The sequence below is a fragment of the Peromyscus californicus genome, unplaced genomic scaffold (assembly GCF_007827085.1).
Source record: "Peromyscus californicus insignis strain IS unplaced genomic scaffold, ASM782708v3 Scaffold_9__1_contigs__length_137607984, whole genome shotgun sequence".
In the NCBI taxonomy this organism is placed as follows: domain Eukaryota; kingdom Metazoa; phylum Chordata; class Mammalia; order Rodentia; family Cricetidae; genus Peromyscus; species Peromyscus californicus.
In genome coordinates, this window is record NW_026294617.1 from 119,845,346 (window position 1) to 119,867,074 (window position 21,729).

A 21,729-nucleotide genomic window follows, 5' to 3' on the forward strand; every position below is an offset into this window, starting at 1 on the left:
AAGTAACCGTCTTATTAAATAAGAAACACAGAGCCAATGTAAAGATAAAAGCCCAAGAGGTCAGAGCTAAGAGCCTTACCCTTCCTGCTTCAGTGATCCTCTTCAGTCAAGAGAGACCTACTTCCTGTGTTTTTGTCTTTATATAGACTTTCTGTTCTGCCTTCTCATTGGTTGTAAACCCAACCATGTGACCGCCTTGTCACTGCCTGTACAGACCTCCAGGTCTTCTATGGTTGGTATTGAGATTAAAGGCGTGTGTCTCCAATGCTGGCTGTATCCTTGACCACACAGAGATCTACCTAGCTCTGCCTACCAAGTGCTGGAAGTAAAGGCGTGCACCACGAATGCCTAGCTCCACTATGGCTTACTATCAGCTCTGACCCCCAGGCAACTTTATTTATTAACATACAAATAAAATCACATTTCAGTACAAATGAAATATCACCATACAATGCCACTTGGCAGGGCTGCAGCTTTGACTCTCATTCAGTCTCAGTTTCAGTGAGTTAAGCCAACCCTATCTGTGTAACAAATGATAGGAACTACCTGCTATCCTGAGAGCAGAGCTGTCACGCTCTGGAGAAAGACTGCACTTTACTCTAATTGTGTAGAATGCACCAGCCAGATCTGGAAACAGACACTGCAGGATTCAGATCTTCAGGTTCATATCCTGACTAATCTGATCATTTCAAACTGATATCCTGGACAGTTGTGCTAAAAATTCTTAGGAATGGTAGGCTGAGGTATTTTCATTTTGAATGAAACCACCCTAAAATATACAAGAGCAGCCCCTGTGGATATTTTTTTCTTCACTCCAACACTCTTTAGGTTTCTAATGCTACAGAAAGTGATGTGTTTCTAGAATTAAGGGCTTGACCAGGATCTAGGCAGATCTGAGGTTCTCATGATCACATACATGTCTTTGGGGGTTCTCTATGGGATCATGATCTCCTTGACAATGTCATACTTTTTCTTCCCAGGGAGCCAAGGTCTAGCAGGTACTTCCATCCCATGTGTCCTTACCTTCAGCTTGTGATCCAGTACCCTCTCCTGCTCTCTCAGAAGGGTCTCCCTTTCCCTCTCCATCTTCTTCTGCAGCTGGGCCATGTTTTCTGAAAAGGTTCTCTTTTGAGCCTCCATCATTTGCTCTTGTTCCTTCTGCTGCTGACTTTTCAGCTCCAGTTCCTTCTCGGCTGCCTCCTTCTTGGCCTGCTCAGCTGTCCACAGGGGTTTTAGAGAGGGAAGAAAGGACATTCAGAAGTGAGAGCTACCCTCCTAACTTCAGAGATCAAGCTGATTTCCCTATAGAAACTCTCTGTGTCTTCCAATCAGTAGTCACTGATTCCATATGTGATGGAATTGTCCTGACAGGCTAGCCAGGCGACACCAGTCCCAATTGTGGTTTTGAGATTGGGAAGAGGATACAGGAAAGATCTCCTTGTTTGGGGGATGTATAGGAATTCTCTGAGAGCTAAGCCCTCCTCTTTACCTGCCATGGCTTTCTGTCCATCAGTGAGGGCTTTATCTGACTGCAAGATGGAGTCTTCTGTAGTGATCAGTGACTTTAGGAAGTTCTGGAACACCTCATTTGCCTGGGTACCAAAAGAGAGAAGACCTTAAGCAGCAAGATGTATTCTTCTGAGGAAAGAGTTATCATTTAATGAAATTACTAACCTGACGGCAATATTTGAATCCTGCTTTAGTTTTCATGAGTCCTTTAACTGTGTGGTTGTAACAAAGTCTATGATTTCTTTCCTGAGATTAAACAGCCTTCTGTAACAACCTCCTGCTATCTCTCCAGCCTCGTTTCCCAGAAATGTCACCCACTACCCACTCTGGGTAGCAGCCCCAGCCAGAACTGTGTGTAGTTCTCTTGTGGAATATTATTTTAAGACATATTACATTTGTTTATGCTGTGGAACATTTGTTTTAATGATGCAAAGATGTGTTGCATTCTTTTATATTACATTTGTTTAACTCTGTGAAGCTGTGTTACTTTGCTTGTCTAACATCTGATTAGTCTAATAAAGAGCTGAATGACCAATAGCAAGACAAGAGAAAGGATAGATGGGGCTGGCAAGCAGAGAGAATAAATAGAAGAAAAACAGAAGAGAGAAGAGGATCAAGGAACAGGAGAACAAGGAGAGGAGGATGTCAGGGGTCAACCACCCAGCCACCCAGCCAGCCATGGAGTAAGAGTGAAAGTACGATATACAGAAGTAAGAAAAGTAAAAAACCCAGAGGCAAAAGGTAGATAGGATAATTTAGTTTTAAAAAGCTCACTAGAAACAAGCCAAGTTAAGGCTGGGCAGTCATAAATATTAATAAGCCTCTGTATTTACTTGGAAGCTGGGTGTCAGGTCCCCCAAAGAGCAAAGAGCCAAAAGAGTAAAGAGTATTAAAAGAAACCAAATTACACAATTCCACAAACACATATGAGGCAGGCAGGCTTAGGGAATAGATTAGTAGTCTGGGACCTTATTTGGTTTAGGGTATACATCCCTCCCTGTCTTGTAATGATGCACTTGCCAGCCTGATTTCTTTACCCAGGTGTACTGTGCACACATATCCCTCTCAAAACAACACACCCTCAGACCCTCCCATTGCGTCCCTGCACTGGCTACATATACACTCCTCTCCGAACAACAGTCTAAGTATCTCCACCCCTAAGTCAATCAAACCGTGACAGGTTCTATTCAAGTATTTTGCCAGTGCATCCAATATAATAGATCTGGCCTCAAGCAGTTTTCAGTGCATGCACAGTTCTGTCAGGCAAATTTTGTCCTTCAAGTGAAATTTTATGAAGAATACCTATACTTAGCATCTCATGCCTATGCACAACTGAGCCTTCATGTGATTAAAATCAGATATATTATATGTGAGAAAAGGCATGAGTATTAAGGAAATTGAATGTGTGACTTAATCTATCCTTCAAAGTAGAGAACAACTCAAACTATGACTGTAGTAACTGCCTCTGCCTTCTTTAGATCCATTCAAAGTGGCCCAGGGTGGAATTTGGGTCATTTGAGTATCCTTACTTATATGGCCTCTGTCAATCTGAACAGTGTCCTCCTCTCTTATCTAAATGATTGCTTCACTCTGAATGAAGTTGTCCTGCTTCTTTTGCAAATCTGTGTGAGTTTATTTGTTCAGCATACCCCTCAACTGTACAATAGAGATACTGTTGCAAACCAATTCATTCTGTCATTTGTAGTAAACTGATATTCTAATGAGAAAAATAATTCTAAGTTAATATAGAAAACGAGTACTCAATATGGTAGTATCCATATCACCACCCCCCCACTATCATCTCCACTGCTACCTCCATCTCTTTAAGTTGAATGACTAGTTCCTATTTAGCAAGCATAACTCTATTTGTCCATGTCAGCTAAGATCATAGGCTTCCTGAGAATAAAAGTTCTTTCTCTAATAACATGAATACTCTGATCAAAAAGTAACAGATTATTCAATAAACTAATGTTCCCTTTCATTTGAATTTATGTTATAAGTCTATTCTGAGGAAATGAATATTTGTTAGTTATTTAGTATCATATAGTGTTTTGTGGGTATAAAGACTAGAATGGCCATAGAAGATACTCTGATTTTTCTTCAGAGAAGGTAGGTTCTTCGATTCCAGGAGTAGCACTTACCCCCGTAGCTGTGCTCTAGCTGTCTGACCACACCTGCCCCATTCCTCACCTTCACTCCCTTCCTGGGCACTTGCTGGTAGCCCTGTTTAACCTTCTTCCTGGCTTCTAAGTAGAGGCTGTGCCCACCAGGAACAGAGAAAGCTCCACGTGAGATGCTCTCCCTCAGGGGCTCTGAAAGCTTCTCCAGCTCAGTCTGGCAGTGACTGAGAGATGCTGCTTCATTCTGTTGCATGAAATCTTTCTTCCTTTCCTCTATGGTGGCCTGCCAGATGAATCAGGAAGACAAAACAAAGAAGCTGTTAGAAGGAAGGTGCCATTGTGATATTCCTGGATGAAGCAATGTGGTGGCCCCACAGTGGACTGGGACAGGAGGAGGATTGGGAGACTTGCTTTAGCCCTGGTCTGGTCAACTCTGAGTGACTTCTAGAAACCTTTCTAATTTCCTTGGCCTCAAGCTCAAAAGCTACGAAAGTGAGGTGAGTGGGCATGGAATCTCTGTTCTTCTTTGTGGGCTGAAATGAAGAGTATCCATGCATCAATAATGAAAGTAAAGTTTAACTGGGAGGGGACACAGCTTTCTTGAAGAATGTGGTTTGGTGTGGGTGAAAATTTCTGCACAGCAATTCACCTGTCAGTTCTGAATACGTTTGTGATGGACAGAGAATTTAGTGCTTCAAAAATTCCTTTGACAAGAGTGATGGCTATGAAGTTAAAAGAACTCGTTTTAATATTTATACTTTTAAGTTACAATCATGCTGTTTTTCTCACTATGGATGATGTTTGTCCCTTTTAAAATGGTCATTGACAGAGTAAAAGAGAAACAGTATGACAGTGTCTCTGGTCATCAGAATGATGTTGCCGCCACAAGGACACTTGGCTTCTACATCCTTCATCATCCCAGAATAAGATGGACATTAATCCTGTGACCACATCATTATGCAGCACAGGACAACTTCAAGAACTGGAGTTTAACTGACCAAGAGGGGCAATCATAACCAAAAGAGCTTCAGTGTGTCAAGTCTCTGGAGTATACATGAACTCATTAATTTATAGAGACACTTTTTTAACAGTTGGTCAGCTCTGATTGACAGATATCACATACTGTCTGGAAAACTGCTAAGGAAGAAAACATTTAACATGTTTTTTTGTTTGTTTCTTTGTTTGGTTTTGGTTTTTGGTTTTTGGTTTTTGAAGACAGGGTTTCTTTGTGTAGTTTTGGTGCCTGTCCTGGATCTCACTCTGTAGACCAAGCTGACCTCGAACTCACAGAGTTCTGCCTCCCAAGTGCTGGGATTAAAGGCATGTGCCACCGACGCCCGGCCATTGTCATGTTTTTAATATTTAAACTTTGTCAAGGGTGAAAAAAAAAGAAATGATGTTTACTTCACCATAAGAACCTGCCAAAATCACTTTCTACAGTTGATTATAGACAAGGAAAACCAGAGATGAGAAATGAGGAAAGGACAGAATGCCCCATTGACACACTGAAGACAGAAGGGATTCTCAGAGCCTCTAGACAAGAGCCAAGTCTCCTTGACACCTTGATTTAAAATTAGGATGCACTGAGCAGAGACCCGTATATCCAATGCTGCACTTGACTTGAAGAACTGTGACTTATAAATATATATATTTAAAGACACTAAGCACATACCAACCTATTCTATAGAAGTAAAAATGAAGTTGGGCTAGAGAAATGGCTCAGCAGTCAAGAACAATGACTGTTCTTCTGAAGGAAGTTTCAATTCCTAGCATCCACAGAAGAGCTCACAACCATCTGTAATTCCAGATACAGGAGATCCAATGTACCATTTCAGCCTTCCTTCATGGGCACTGCATACCATTAATATGCAAGTGTACAATAGGCAAAACACCTGTACACATATTTTTCTAAAGAACTATTAAAAATTAAAAACACCTAATAGAGAAGAGGATGTAATTGTGGTGAAGAACTCTGTTACCCATAAGAACCTTGGCTCCTTCATGATAGGAAAGATACAACATGGAATCAAAATGTAGAGGCTTATGGCAGAAAGGCAGGCATCAGAAACAAATGCTAAGGCATATCACCACAAGCTTCTTCTGGAACTCCCACTGGTCATCTGAGAAGGAGTGCTCCATGAAGACAGCAATGGCTTCCTTCTCACAGGCTGTGTGCACATCCAGCAGCTCCTGGAGCGTGTCTGTTGGGAGCCTCACTCGCTGGGCCATCTGCTTATTGTAGTGGTTAACCGCCGTCTGCACAGCTGCTGAGTTCTCACGCTCCGCCAGTGTTTTTACTGCATTCTCCAAGCAAGGAATTGTCCCACTGTTGATGGCATCCACATAGGTCTCCACAAGAGTCCCTAATCCTAAAGAGACATGGTATTTAGGTCACGCTAGAAAATTTTCACTCTATTTTACACGATGGGATGGCCAACATCTTCAAAAGCCCCATCATACTGAATATAAAGTTCTCTTTTTTTCCTTTATTTTACTCCTTGTCCCTATCTTCATCCTGCTTCTATGAATCCATTTTCATGTAAAAATCTCATCTGTATTTCTTATTTATTTAGGTTTATTGTTCTTCACCACACTGTAAAATTAAATTAATGATTAAAGCAGTATATTCAAAGGATTTCTAGAACACTTTCCCATCAAAAGAAATGAAGTAGAAAATGAAGTATGTTACATAGGAAAAAAATTTTTTATTTGTGAGCCCCTTTCCAAAGGAAAATGTAGAGCCTTTGTCCAAAAAAGTCAAGAGTTTCAAGGCAATGAGACAGATGTTAATGAAGCTTGGACCCATCTTAGCATGAGCTACTGCAGAGGTCCCATGACCACAAAGTCAGTTCTGTAAAGAAGATTAAGTTCAAATTTGTTTCTCACTCATTCACTAACCATGCATAGCACTCATAGCCTTCTGTTTCTTTTTCTGACTCGTGTAAGCCAACTAAAATCTTTTGTTGGTTGGCTGATAGACTGTGATGCTGGGGGTTGAACTTATAATCCTATATGAAGGCTAGGTGAGCATTCTTCTACTGAGCTATATCCACAGCTCTGCTTTATATTTATTAATTTATCTATTTTTAATTAATATGTTTTGTGATTCTGAACCTTAAACCTTTGGCATGCTTGCTGTATGCCTTATCTGCATGTTGGTCAAGTGCCCTCCCATTGAGCTATGCCTATATCCCTGTTTAATATCTACTTTTAATTTGAATAATTGACATGCTAGTTAATTTTTTTTCCGGTGCCCATTGTAAGCACTTGCTGGACTACTGAGCTCATCTCTGCCTTCTTTTGTCTATTATCTGGAGACAATTTGCTAAGTTGCCTTGGTTGACGTCGTTAGGGATCCCCCTCCTCAGCATTCTATATAACTGGGATGACAGCTGTGTACCAAAACATCCAGCATAAAACTTGTGTTTTTATGTCTTTATTGAGAAACTATCCTCTTATATGGCATCACCACACAGATTTCTCTCTTTCCTATATAGAGAAACGTTAATAAAGAAATGAGGATTTCCATGTATGAAACAAACTTCTCCATTCCCATATTTCTATAATACATCAAATAAAAGTACTGATAATCCTACCAAAGAATCCAGACTTCACCCTGTCCTGACCCACAGAAAACATAAACCTTTCAAAAGTGACTCACGAGTCCCAGTGACCAGGATTCCCTCTTTGAGTTTCTTGGTACTTGCATGGGTGAAGATATGAGAACAGAAAGTCTTCGATTGTTTCTGGAATTTAGGATTCAGTTGGCTTTCTGGTATATTCTCAATCTTGGCTAAGAACTGTGGATCACTCACTGGCCAGTCAAAGACAAAACATTTCCGCCTAGGAAAGAATTGTCTGATGCATTCCCTGGGCCAGTTGGATGTCTGGATTTGGGGATCATACCCTGAGGAAGAAGAAAAACAGAGAGTTCCATGGACAAATCTGATGGGTTAAAAAAAAAAGTCATAGTTTTACTTTCCAGGTTTTTTGATTGTTTGGTTTTGTTTTTTATACAAGGATTTAAATATCCCAGTCTAGGCTAGCCTAGGATTCGCTATATAGCCAAAGATGATCATGAACCCTTGATTTTTCTGCCTTCACCTGGTGAATGTGAGACCATAGTAGTATGCTAGCACACCTAGATTAGGAGGTACTAGGCATCAAACCTAGGGCTCCACACCTTAGACAAGCACTTTATCAACTGAGCTACATCCCCCCAGGTAGTGATTTACATTATTTTTATTTTATTGATTAATTTATTGAAATAGATTTGTTTTCATACAGTATATTCTGCTTATAGTTTCTCATCCCACAGCTGCTTCTAGACACTCTGCCTTTCCCCACCCACACAAATCCATACCCTTCCTTTTACCCCTCATTAGGAAACAGACACTTAGTAATAGTAATAATAAGATAAAATAAAAAATAAACTAGATCTGGGTGGTGGTGGCACACACCTTTAATCCCAGCACTCAGAAGGAAGAGGCAGGCAGATCTCGAGGCCAGCCTGGTCTATGAAATGAGTTCTAGGACAGCCAGAACTACACAAAGAGAAACTCTGTCTCAAACCCCCCCCCAAAAAAACCCCACAACAGGACAAGCTAAAGAAGCAAATAGGAAAAAAAAGGATTCTGAGGAAAAGCACAAGAAACACATACAGACACCAAGACACACACACACACACACACACACACACACACACACACACACACACACACCTTTGCACACAGAAAACCAACACGCACACAAAAAAAACTGGGAACCATAATATATAAAAGCAAATGATCTGTAAGGTTAAAAAAAGTGCCCAGACAAAGCATAGTGAGACCAAAGGGAAAAAAAAGCCCTTCAAAAATACTAATGAATTCATTTTGTGTTGGCCATGTACTCCTGGACATGAGTATCTTTATTTTTGAAGGTATCATATACAAGACTATAAGATGATATTCACACACTACTTCCCTCTCACCCCTCCCACCAACTCCTTTCCCCTTCCAGGTTAACGCCTCCCCCACTCTCATGTCACATTTTTCCTTTCTTTCTTTTTTCCTTTAGGCCCCATGCATGCAGTCACATATGCTACTGTATGTATGATTTCAATGGCCATATCACAATCAAGGGAACAGCAGCCCAATACATTCCTCGCCATTGTTTGAGGAGATAGCTTTCTTCATAAAAAATAAACAATTTTATGGACAATATACCAGTACCAGTTTTAGAAAGTTGTATTTATACTTTGAAAAAAATTAGACTTAATATGTGAAATAGGCAGCTTTTTCCTGAGATTTTGTGTCTATCAAATAAGCATTTCATTGCTTTCAGCAAACAAAAGCAGAAGCCAACGTAGCTAATAGAAGTGCTCAGTCTTCAAAACTTTCCCATTTTTTTTTCTCGTTTGCGTCTAAGGTACATCTTGGGTATAGCACAACTTGACTTCAAGTATCCTTGCTTGGTATTGGGCTCTGTCCTTCTTGGGTGAGTTTGAATTTCTGACCTTAAGCATTTCCACCCAACTCCCAGGTCCCACTTCTATGGACTTCAGTCTAGCTTCAAAAGCCAATGTTACTCCAGACATGATGGGCAGTACTCAGTGGATCCCACCCCTTACTAAGATACCCTGTATCCAGTTCAAGCTCTGATACCTGGAATCAGCTTCAAAGCAGTCTCCAGGTATTCATCTTCCGTAATGCAGTGACCATCTAACTTCAGCTCCAGGGTGAAGTCCCGTACAGTCCAGATAAAGTCTGGAAAGAAACTCACAAACTCTCTAGCATCTTCTATTGCATCAGATCTTTGGGAGGACTTCGCTCTAATGAGCTCTGTGAGTTTTGTCACATAACCAGGACTCAATTAAGGAAAAGAAACTCAAAATCACAATCTACACAATTGCTTCATTTAAAAAGTAGGTATAAACACTTTGTTTTATTTTGTATCCCATCTGATCGACCACTAGCAAGCAACTCAGCCATACCTGAGTCTCATTCCCAAAAGCTCTTCAAAAGAAACTAAAACCTTGACTCTTTGAAGGATACTGCAATTTCTCCAGGGCATCGTTGTTGATGGTGCTCATGCTGTTGTAGACAAAAGTGCTGCTCAGAAGAACAGCCAGTGCAAAGATCCAGGCATCATTCCTAGGGTCACCCTAGAAGGCACACCGGCAACGGTCTTTGGAGCTAATTCTTTTCTTAACTCTCATTTAAAGCTCATCCAATCTTTGTTCTCTTGAGCTTTCATCTACTCTATTATTATTTCAACTACTCTATTATTTCTACAGAGGAACAAGCTCTAAGGACATGAGAACACATTTCAGCTTTAACTATTGCTTTGGGAATTTTTTCTTGATAATAGAACTTGAGTGGTATTTTCTTTACAGTATTTTCCTTTTCTTTCTTTTTTAAACAATGAGATGGAGTAACATAGTGCCTATAGAAAAACCCAACATGGTATCGGGAGTAAAATTAGATGTTCAGTGGTAGGTACTAGCACTTATTCTTTCAGAATACATTTGAGCCTTGTACCCTTGACACACCTGAGAACTTGACTTATACCCAATTAAAACCAACATGCAGCTATCTATGACAACTAAATGTTTCATACTGTCTGTATACTTCATGGACAAATCATTGAAAGTAATGGCAACGGTAAATTTATAAGACGAATTCAACAAACTTGAGCTTTCCTATTAATTATAGATAAGAGGATTGTAAGACCTTCATAGATAAAATTGAATATGTCTTAAGGAAAAACATTAATTTAGACAGTTGGAAAAATAGTACTTGCTAAGATGTTCTGGGAGCCTACTGCTATGTGTTAAGGACTTGGTGGAATAAGGACATGATGGACTGATGCTAACATGAAGGTAGAAGTCAGCAGAAGCACCATCAAAGATACAGTACTGTAGAAATCCTTCCAATCAGCATAAAGTTACTTTGTTTGCTACTGGAGGGGGTAAAAGGTTGGATTGAATTCTGACACAAGATGACAAAGGACCTTAAAAGTCAGGCAATTTTTCTTATATAAATTATACTACTGTCTAAATTATAGCATAATACAGAAATTATACTTTCTCTGAATGGTTTATAAAGTTTAGTCCAGAGTCCTTAAGTAAATGCAAAACTAAAATTGACTGGTAGGAGATTCTCCATGGACTTTTTGGTGAAAAAAGTCCATATAGCAAAATTTAAAAGTAACTAGTTAGGAAAATCAATAGTATGAACTGTGCTAAAGAATAAAATCCTTAAATACTGGGAATATAACTTTGGTGTCTGGTTCTAAGGAAAATAGACTCTCTAACTCCATTTTGAAAGATATAAAGACTTATAGAAAAATGTCTTCTTTACAAGTCAGTTTCAAAGTAAAAGAAAAAAGAAAAACAAGAATATCGTTTGCCTAATCTATTTTATAATATAAAATATCTGAAAATTCATCTAAAAATGTTTGGCTTTATAGAAATCCTGGGAGTGGAGTTTCACAGCCTTGCTGAATGTTCTGTGTATAGAAGATAAATAAATGCCATCAAAACTAAATGCTAACTTCCAAGTGCACTCTTCACCTGGTACCTCAGAAGGTAGCTCTCAAGTCTTTCCTTAACTTGTGAGATGGATCATTGCCTCTCTGCTTCCCTCTTAGGTCAGCTTTACACCTACCAGCTTGTGATGAAGCTCATAACATGCTGAATGGCAAAGTTCTAAGGAGAACTAACATGCAAGTCCTGGTGAGTAGTGATGAGTAACACCTTGAGGTGTTAGCCTGATGATGAGAAATGTCTCCACGGCAAACTTCCAATTATGAATTGTTGTTTCAGTTCAGGGCAGAGGAATCATTTTTGAAACACGTCTTCCATGGAATAGAGTAAGTTTGGGGAATGTGCCCATTTCCCTCTACCTTACTCCTTCCTCTCTATATTCCACAGGTTTTCATCAAGGGGCTTATGCCAATAAAGCACCCCATCTCTGCTCTCATGGGAGCCTACCTTGTTTAAATACTGATGCATCAATAGCAGCAGATTAAGGTCATTGGATACACATGGTTATGAGACCTGCATTAGGGCAGAACCTTTCCCCTTCTCACCAGTGTCTCCAGAGCTAATTCCAAAGGACTGAGCCACTGAAAGACGATGGGTTCAATGCAGTCTAATTATTCACTTCTTTGAAAAGAAATACATGCTTTATCTAACAGTATGCAATATTTGGTGTTTGTTTTTCCTGAGAAATGTGGCTAAAAGCATCAAGTTCAAGTCATCTTCTATGGTTTTGTTTCTAGACAGACTACATTCCATATGTTGAATTGCAGGAGATTATTAAAACACAAGGAGAAATCAATAGTAACTTCATCTGTCACTCTCTTTCTGACTCACCTTTTCTACATCCCCAAGACCCTCAGTGTCTAGAAGGATGAGGGTGTGATTTGGTTTGGTGGGGTGGGGCACACACCACATCCAGATGCCCTTGGTTTGAGACTGTACTGTGGAGCCCAGAGGGAAGCCTGAAGGGAAGAGGAAAATATAAATATATTTTTCTGATATACATTCCTGATATATATATATATATATATATATATATATATATATATATATATATATATATATATATATATATACAAGCAGATAGATCAGGCAGCTAAGGAACTGTTTCATTTCAGCATGGCAGAGCATCCCAGAAAATAAAATGGTGGTGTCTCCATGTCTCCACTTCATCATAAGCAACTGACTTCATTTACGATCTATTTCAAGAAGCAAGAAGAAATTAGCTATGTGGACAATGCTAAGTAAGGGTCCAAGATGGAAATGAAAGAGCATCTTCTGAGCTAAGTGAAGTGAAGGCTGCTGATGACAAGAATGAATCTGAACATTCTTGTTCTTTAAAGCCTGAATGGAGACAGGAAGATTAATTCAACATCATCTCCAGTTATACAGTGAGTTCAAGGCTAGCCTGGGATACCTGAAACTAGACTCAAAAAAGAAATGTACATATAAATAAACGTGCTGTGGGATGTTCTGTATGACAAATGTGTTGCTGATTAGTCAATAAATAAAACACTGATTGGCCATTGGCTAGGCAGGAAGTGTAGGCGGGACAAGGAGGAGAATAAAGCTGGGAAGTGGAAGGCTGAGTCAGAGAGACACTGCCAGCCGCCATCAGGATAAGGAAGATGTAAAGTACCGGTAAGCCACAAGCCACGTGGCAAGGTATAGATTAATGGAAATGGATTAATTTAAGCTGTAAGAACAGTTAGCAAGAAGCCTGCCACAGCCATACAGTTTGTAACCAATATAAGTCTCTGTGTTTACTTGGTCGGGTCTGAGCGTCTGTGGGACTGGCAGGTGAGAGAGATTTGTCCTGACTGTGGGCCAGGCAGGAAAACTCTAGCAACATAAATGTTTAAATTAAATTTTTAAATAAAATAGAAGACTGGTGACTAGAAACATACAGAGATTGCACATTACCTTAAAAAATTGGTAAATGAGGTATGGGGTACTCATGGTGGAATGTGGAGCCCAGAAGGATTATTACACATTAAATAACAAAGTCACCTTACTGGGATGAACACATTCCACACAGAAAACAAAACATTTTTTTTAAAAAGAGGAGACATAACTACAACTGTTGAGTAAGTGAAGGTTAAAACAAATTAATTGGATCCTGAGAAGCAGCATGAGTTATTCCATTAACAGAAGTTAAACAAGAAAAGGAACGGATGCCTATAATTAACTGAAGGTCAAGATTTACTTTTCTTCTTCGGGTAGACTGGCTTTCCCATATGTAACTCTATCACAAATAAGAACCTAAGCTATAAGGAATTCAAGCAATTGGCCTCTGTCCATGACAACACTCACCATGGTTCTGTCCAGCCAGGCAGTTCATCAGGTATGATTTTCCTGTGCGGTACATTCCCACAATGCCCACCACCACAACAGGTTGAGAAATACTGTTAAGAATCTGGATGGCACCTGGATTCACTGACAGCTGCTTGTTCTTATTTTCCACCAGACACATGGGGGCCTTCATCGTTTCTGATGCCACGAAAACCTGTCAAACCAAAAAGGCTGTCAGTACAATACTGCATCCTGAAGGTATTTCAAATGGTGTTTATTCAAGGCATGGTCATCAGAGGTTACTGCTTGTGTAGCTGGACTAGTTTCCTGGGCCTCTATCAAATTATAATGGCACAAACTGTACATTAAAACCATGACAGTATTTTCTTGTCTCATACTTGGGTCAAACACCTGAATGTTTGGTAAGTGGGCAGGGCTGTGTGCTCTATGGGGATTTGGGGGTGAACACTTGTCTCTGAGTGCCAGCCGACTCAGCTTCTTATGGCATTTGTCATTTCATTGATATTTTGTATTCTCTTTCTTTGACTTCTGTCTTTTTCAAATTTCCCTCTGCCTTTCTCTTTAATGTATATTATTAGTCAATTAGACAAGGTGCCCACCAGAAAGAAAACCAACATGGTCTCATTTTAAGACCTATAACTTAATTATGCCATCTTAAAAAACAAATCAGAAGGTGACATTCAGGGGAACCTGGTTCTGGTGGCTAGGACATGGACACATATTTGAAAGACTGAAAGGTAATCATTGTTTTCTTTCTTGAGGAGTAGCCTGTGTTGGAATGGGTAATCCTATGACCTTGTTTTAGACTTGCTGAATTGAAGTAGCAGAATTTCTGTAGAATGCCTTCTGGACCTGTGAGATTCACATTTGCCTCAAATGCAAAGTGTATCCATTGCATTCTAACTTCTGTAAAAGTCCATAACTAATGTGGCATTAGCTCCATTTCTAAACATAAACATGAATGTACAAATTCTAAATATAAATCTATCTAAACCATCATCTAGATTGCTGTTGATTCAACATTTTGAGAGCCCCCATGAGTCTTCTATGTACACACTAGGGTTCTGTACAGTAACAGAAAATGGTGCACTACTGATTCTTCATGAATATCCATCCCACCTTCACCTCTGTCTTGTGCAGAAGTACTGAGAGGACCCATGTATCACATGCCCAACTTGCAACAAAAATTCCTGCATCCACACACTCGACTTTCTTTGCATAGTCCCCTTCCCAAGAGGAATTTCTTAACTGTGGCATCATTTGGAATCTGCATGGACAGGTCAAAAGTCTCCTGCTGGTTCCTATTTAATTTCTTCCCTAACACATTTTCTCTAAGCAACAAGGAGAAACCATACTTCCCCTTCAAATCACACGGGCTACAATTCATCTTTACAAGCATGTCTTTTCCTGCACAAATGTTAATTAATTTAGCCAAGTTTTCTACCACTGCATAAAAAGATTCTTTTGCCAACTTCTAATCACACGCTCCTCACTTTCTCCTGTGCCTTAACAAAAGTCTCTTTTACATTCATTTTCCCATCACTATATTATTAATGGTAATATCATTCCTTAGAATGGCAGGTGCTTTCTGTGACATTCTCCTCACTTCCTTCTGAGCCCTCACCAGAAAATTAGTTGCCCACATTTTCACCAACATTCCTTTTAAATCAATCTAGAACTTTTCTACTGTACCTCTTACAATTAACCTCTAATTATTTCCATGAATCTAAGTATTTGTTATGGCACCATGCCATATTTCAGTGGCTAAATCTTAGTAATTTCTAAGTCTACCTCAACAAAATGCCAAATCAAGTGGCTTGAAATACAGAAAATTACTTTCTCATATCTTGGATGCCAGAGGTCCAAAATCATCTAGAAGAAGTGGTCTTCCTCCCAGCAATTAAGGTAACACTATTCCTTGCTTCTTCACAGTTTTGGAGTCTCTTCTGCTTCAGGTTTTGCCATATCTCTTTCTTTTGCTTGACATTACCATCTCTACTTCTCTGTTTTATTCTTTTCTGTGTTAAATCTCTCTCTCTCTCTCTCTCTCTCTCTCTCTCTCTCTCTCTCTCTCTCTCCCTCTCTCTCTCTCTCTCTCTGCCTCTTTCTGATACAGACACTTGTTACTGGATTAAAAAGCTTACCTCAAAAATCCAAGATGACAACATTTTGAAAGACTTAATTAGTTATAAATGTTCAAACATATCACAGCACCTGAGTACCACATGAGTCCAGAGCTCCATGCAACCAAAACTCTAGTCCATGTCCAAGTATTTAATGACCCATTTTCTATATTCTTGTTAATAAATACATCTGTATGGAAATACCTGGTACAGATATCTTGTGTTCATTATCTTACTGATCCTGAGAAGGAGCCTAAAGATGACTTTTTAAATTATCTCTTTATTGTAGATGGGTAAAAGCAGCAGAGGATAAGGCTAAATGATTTGGCAGAGACCTTAGTCTATCCATGGACAAGTCTGATTTAAAGAATAATTGGTTTTTTTTTTACCACATTTATCCTCTATGAAAAGTTACCTGCCCAAATCTCCTTTCTTCTTAACAATTTCATGTGACAATGTTGTTGACAGAGAAGCTACTAGGGTTCTTTATTGCCAGTCATGTATGTGTTTTCAGTATGTGCTCTGATCTGCAAAGGAACTGTTTCCCTGAAGTCATATTGTAAACCCTGAAATGCCTGCAGAATGAACAGGCTGCCTATAGTACATGTGAGGCTTGGGGAAGGGAAGTTTGGCTCACTATACATCATGTGAGAGACACATCAGCCAACCCCATCTACTCTTATTTAATACCATGATTGGCTTATTCATTACATACTTGGTGATCATAATGCCATGGTCAATGTAGAACTCAAAAGTGTCTTGGGATGTTTACCAACTAGGATCTGGCTCACTGGTAGTCAGCAGAACTGCCTCCAGAACACTGTGGTTTAAGCATTTGATAGTTCATTTGCCTTTTCAGGGGCTCAAGACAAAGAATGCTTGGATCTGTTTCACAAATGGGTGTCTTACTATTCTATTTCTGCTTAGCTCTCTTTTTTTCTTTTCTTTTTTAATTTTTTTCTTTTTTTAGATTTTTTTCATTTTTCTTTATTAAGAAATTTCCTACTTACTCTACATACCACCCACAGATCCCATCTCCTCCCTCCTCCCATCCCAACCTTCCCTCCCAAGCCACCCCACATCCCCCAAATCAAGGTCTCCCATGTGGAGTCAGCAGTTAGCTCTCTTTTTTCATACCTCATGGTTCACAATTAGTCCTCATCATACACATTCCATCCAGTAAATAAAGGGAAAAGGAAAGAGTCTAGGTCTCCTCTCATTAAGAACATATCATGGGTGAATTTTCATGCATATTTCTATTCATACCTCATTTGTAACAATTAGGTCTCATTGACAGCCTCTCTTCCAAAATGATAAGATAGGCATTAAAAGAAATATAGATAAACAGTAAAAGAAAGAAAAAGTGGTACAAGAAAATGAACATCAATTTGTGACAAATTAACCATGAATGTCTCATGGTATATAGTAAAAAACAGACAATATGCCATTTTCACATATGCATAAATAAATGCTACCAGATATATACTTATTATGAATATATAAGGAGTAAAAAGGAAAGTGATCAAGTATGAGTTGAAGGAAAATTAATTAAACATGGATGAGATGACTCAGGGAGTGAGAGGATTTGCTGTGCAAGTATGTGTAGCTGAGAATCCCAGAATCCACTAAGAAAGCACTAGACTTAGAACTGTGTGGGGTTGAGACAGGAGGATGCTGATGCTTGATAGCTGCCAGACTAATTCCAATTTCTGTGAGAAGCCCTCTCTCATGGTAATAAGGCAGAGACTGATGAAGAGAACATCATAATCTTCCTCTGGTCTCTGCATATGTATGCACTCACAAATACACACATGTGCATATCACACACACACACACACACACACACACACACACACACACACACATGAATTAAGAAAGAGTATAGAAGAGATATTGAGAGACAAATAGAATAACACTGAATAGAGATGGTAGAGAATTTAAACTGACAGGAAATAGCATATTAAACAGCTGACAAGATTAAAATATGATGGGGACATTTAGAATGATCCAAAGTTGCTTGTCTGGGTGATTCAGTCAATGTTACTGAAAAGCACCAACACACTGGAGCTGGAGCTGGTGATAGACAGTTCCTCCAGTTCATGGGCCAGTCTCACTGTCGTGCGTAACTTTGTAGGATGATCTGACTCTTGAACTTCACATCAATTTAAGCCTATATTTGCTCAATGTCTAGTTTTGTTAAGAGTCAAATTAGTTCCATCTTATCTCTATACACCATAAAGTCTGCCCTGTTCCATTCTGAGAGAGGTGGGGTGAAGAAAGGGGTGGTGGAAGAAGGAAGGAAGAAGAGAGAAAGCGGAAGGGAGGAAGAGAGAAAAAAGAACTGTTATATGCTGGGCACAGTTCAAAGTGTTCAGAATCTAGTTATTAACAAAACAGAGATAAATTCTTGTCCTGTGTCATGTAGATCTTCCTGGGATAATAGTGATATTTCATACATATGTGTATGTGTGTAAATACACATACATTATGTATAACTACAAAATTAATTTTACATTTGTGAGCTTATTTTGTGTATTATCAATCTTCTTCCATTAGAGTCCATTCTTGTGGATGTATACGTGTGTATAAAAACAATCATAAAATGTGAGAAGCAATGTTTGATACTGAAATGATAATTGTAGAGAACTATGGTCTGAATGTTTATACCTTCCCCAATTTGTATATTGAATCCCTAGTACTCAGTGTACATGGGAGCCCTTCACAGATCATCAGACTTAGATGACATTAAACAGGAGGAGTTCCCATGATCAATATCCTTGTAAGAAAAGGAAGAGAGCAGGGCTTTCTGAGTCTACCATGTGAAGACAGAAAGAACACTGCAGCCTGTGAACCAAAAAGGGTGCCCTAACCGGACACTGACTTTGATGAGACATTGTTCTTGGACTACTCACTCATCCTGGGTACATGAAGTACATTTTTTCTCTACCCAGTCTATAGTGTTCTGTGATAGTATCCAGAGTTGACTGAGATGTGTACCCATGATAGGCCTTGCCGAGAACAGGCAAACTGAAGTCAATCGGTGACTTCAAAATGAACAGTTCATTGATGAAGGCAGCAGTCATATTGGCTTACAGGAGAGCAACTGTGTATTAGGGAATGAGAGACAATGAGGAAGAGGTTGGGTGTTTATTTTTGGTAGATAATTTACATCCAAGCCTCTGTGCTTGGTCTCCAGCACAAGGGGAAAAAGATGAGTGAAGTTCACAAATAGAACAGAACAGACTGTGATAGAGCTCAGAGAAAGCATAGTTTAGTTTAATAAAGAGATGTGTGTTTCATTTGTTTCTAGGCTGACAGAAAAGAGCTCACAACAGGGATAATCAAGATCTGATGGTTTCATGTCTATCACCATTAGTTGTTGATTGTTTTCATTCCAGTAAGGGAATGTTTAATGGCACAAACAAGCAGAGACCATCAGTAGGCCTTGTCTGTCCCTGTGGCCCAAGACAGCATGAAGCAAAGCTCATGTGTTTCCATAGTTTCCAACCTCTCCTTAGGTGTATGGTATAGTCAGCAAAGTACTCCTGAAGCCTGAGAGGGGCAGTTTGACCATAAGTCAAAATTGACCTCTCCAGGCACAAGTGAACATCTCCTCATCTCACCACTCCTAGGTCACCTAAGCCCAGTTGTGTTGAGGGATATATGATAACACTGTGAATCCCAAGTTTGTGTTTACGTTAATTAAATAAAACTAACCTTGTGTCAGGAAGCAGAGCCAGCAACTAGCTGACAGAAAGTAATCATAGAGAGTCATAGGAAGTCCAGAAAATACATCTAGAGAGACACACAGGAAGTAGTAGAGAGGGACTTTGAGTGTGGCCATCCTATTTGGAGTGATAGAAATGACACTCTTTCTGAGATGCTGGTGAAGAGGGTAGGTCAGCTAATTGCTTCTTAACCTCTGGGTTAGATGGTTTTCACCCCAGCCTATGACTCGAGTCTTTTTTGGTAAATAGAATGATAGATATTCAGTTAAAAACTACATTTGGTGGCAGCAGCAGGAGGTGGATCCAGCAGGATGTAAAAGTTCAACCAGGCTGTTGCCTGAAAAGTGGTCCAGTAACTGCGGAGCTGCCATTATGACTGAAACAGCTGTAGATTCAGGTGCAGCCACTGTGTTGGTGAAAAAACAGCACAGTTCTACAGCTGGTTTGCTACCCTGTTTTTGTTTGCTTGTTTGTCTTGTCAACTTGACAAGTTGACAAGTTATCTGAGAAGAGGGAATCACAATTGAGCAAATGCCTCCGTATGATTACCTTGTGGGTAAGCCTATACAGTATTTTCCTAATTAGTTGTTGATTAGTGATTAATTAGTGGTACCACCCTGAACAGGTAGTCCTGGAGTATGTGTGTGTATATATATATTATATATAAAACAGGTCGAGGAAGCCATGGAGCAAGGCAGTAAGCAGCACTCTTCCATGGTCTCTGCTTCAGTTCCTACCTCCAGGTTCCTAACTCAAATCCTGCCCTAACTTTCCTCCAAAATGGAGTATGACCTGAGTGTTGTAAGCAGAAATAATTCTTTTCTCTCCAAGCTGCTTCTGGTCATGGTGTTTTATCATAGCAATAGAAACCCTAAGACAATGGTGTAATGCAATAATCACCCTTCTATGTCATTTGAGATACTGCATAGATTATTAAACAACAAACCAGCCCACTTTCCAAATATGGAATGAGCATGTTTTATTAATTTTTATATGTTCTCTGCCTATTCTGTGTGAATATTGTGGGATGGATTACCTGACATCCAAGAGCCTCTTTCTTCTCAGTTAATTGCTTCATGTGCTCCTGATGACTTTTTCCTTTCTGTGCCATTATGTGCTGTTCCATCTTGTGCATATCCTCCAGCATTTTCATGGCAGACTGAGCATATTCAGCTTCTTCATGTACTATTGAGAAGGAAAATTAATCAGAAAATTAATGTAGCATTACTGTGCCAGCTCCTTCTTTCTGCTATTGTTGCTATTACATAGAGGAAATCCTGTCACCTTAATTTTTCACTGGAAAATTCCCACTTTTGTTGACTGCATTTATGCCTTACTCATGAATGGTTTCATGAAAAACAGAACACCTCTGCTATATAAACACCAGTGTGTGTGTGTGTGTGTGTGTGTGTGTGTGTGTGTGTGTGTGTGTGTGTGTGTGATCATTGTAGTTTAATGATTATATGTGGAACAACAGGAAAGGCTGTGGTAGTTAACCAAAGGGCTTTTATAGACATCAGATGCTAATCCTCAACTACTAACACATTTACTATTGTACAAATGTGAGCATTCTTCTAATGGTCACTGGGATATAGATCACTGGCTACATATCATATAGCCTTGATCCAGCTGAGAAATTGTACAGTCTACATATCAAAGCCAGACTACTGTCCTAACTTGTGGAAGATGAGGACTTCCTTCTTATGATCATTGGTCACAAAGCAGGCACAATCCTGAACTACACCCAAAGACATTGCTCAGTTTTACCTGATTCATCCTATAATGCATAACACTCCAGATGCATCCCCAGGTGCAGGTAACCCTTGAGAAAATGTTGTTATAGAAGATGTCTAAAAGCATGGTAGGAATAAGGAAGTAATCCAGATTATGGCAGGTAAATCCCTCTTTTAAATAGCATCTTGATTATATAATTGAAAGTGCATCTCAACTAATGATAGACTTTTCACAATGGATTCTGTTAAGGTTACATTAGTCAGTACCATGTATGACTAGTGGCTAACACATTTACCCCTACCTGGGCTTCATCTTTATAAACTTGATGGCAAAAGAGATATGCAAGCATTAAGAACAGAAGTTCATTTACTGACAATCATCTGATGCCCCGAAGTTGCTCTTAAATTTGTGCCCTGGCAAGAATGTAGAGGAGAAAACTCCATTTTTGAATTCATAGATTATAATAACATGTAAGCAAAGTACCTTTTTCTCTGTTTTTCTTTTCCATAACCTGAATCTCATTTTGAAGCCTTATACTCTCTTCTTTCAACCCTTCCTTGAGCAGTCGTTCCTGTTCCTAAAAAGAAAATTGAGTAATGAAGCTGCAAGAATAACAAGATGGATGAATATTCCTAGCTGCCTAGATCTCTTTTCACTATCAGCTTTCAACACTTTTT

General features: G+C 39.4%; 1 protein-coding gene across 1 annotated transcript in view; it reads right to left on the reverse strand.

Annotated features, from left to right (window-relative positions):
* Positions 1 to 21,729, reverse strand: part of LOC128106705 (uncharacterized) — a 33,260-nt gene that overhangs the window by 1,245 nt on the left and 10,286 nt on the right. Inside the window, 11 exon segments of the mRNA XM_052732234.1 lie at positions 1,024 to 1,217; positions 1,490 to 1,592; positions 3,700 to 3,912; positions 5,718 to 5,998; positions 7,291 to 7,536; positions 9,275 to 9,477; positions 9,665 to 9,774; positions 11,989 to 12,116; positions 13,468 to 13,660; positions 20,355 to 20,503; positions 21,536 to 21,629. Of these exon segments, the coding sequence (XP_052588194.1) occupies positions 1,024 to 1,217; positions 1,490 to 1,592; positions 3,700 to 3,912; positions 5,718 to 5,998; positions 7,291 to 7,536; positions 9,275 to 9,477; positions 9,665 to 9,774; positions 11,989 to 12,116; positions 13,468 to 13,660; positions 20,355 to 20,503; positions 21,536 to 21,629 (1,914 nt within the window).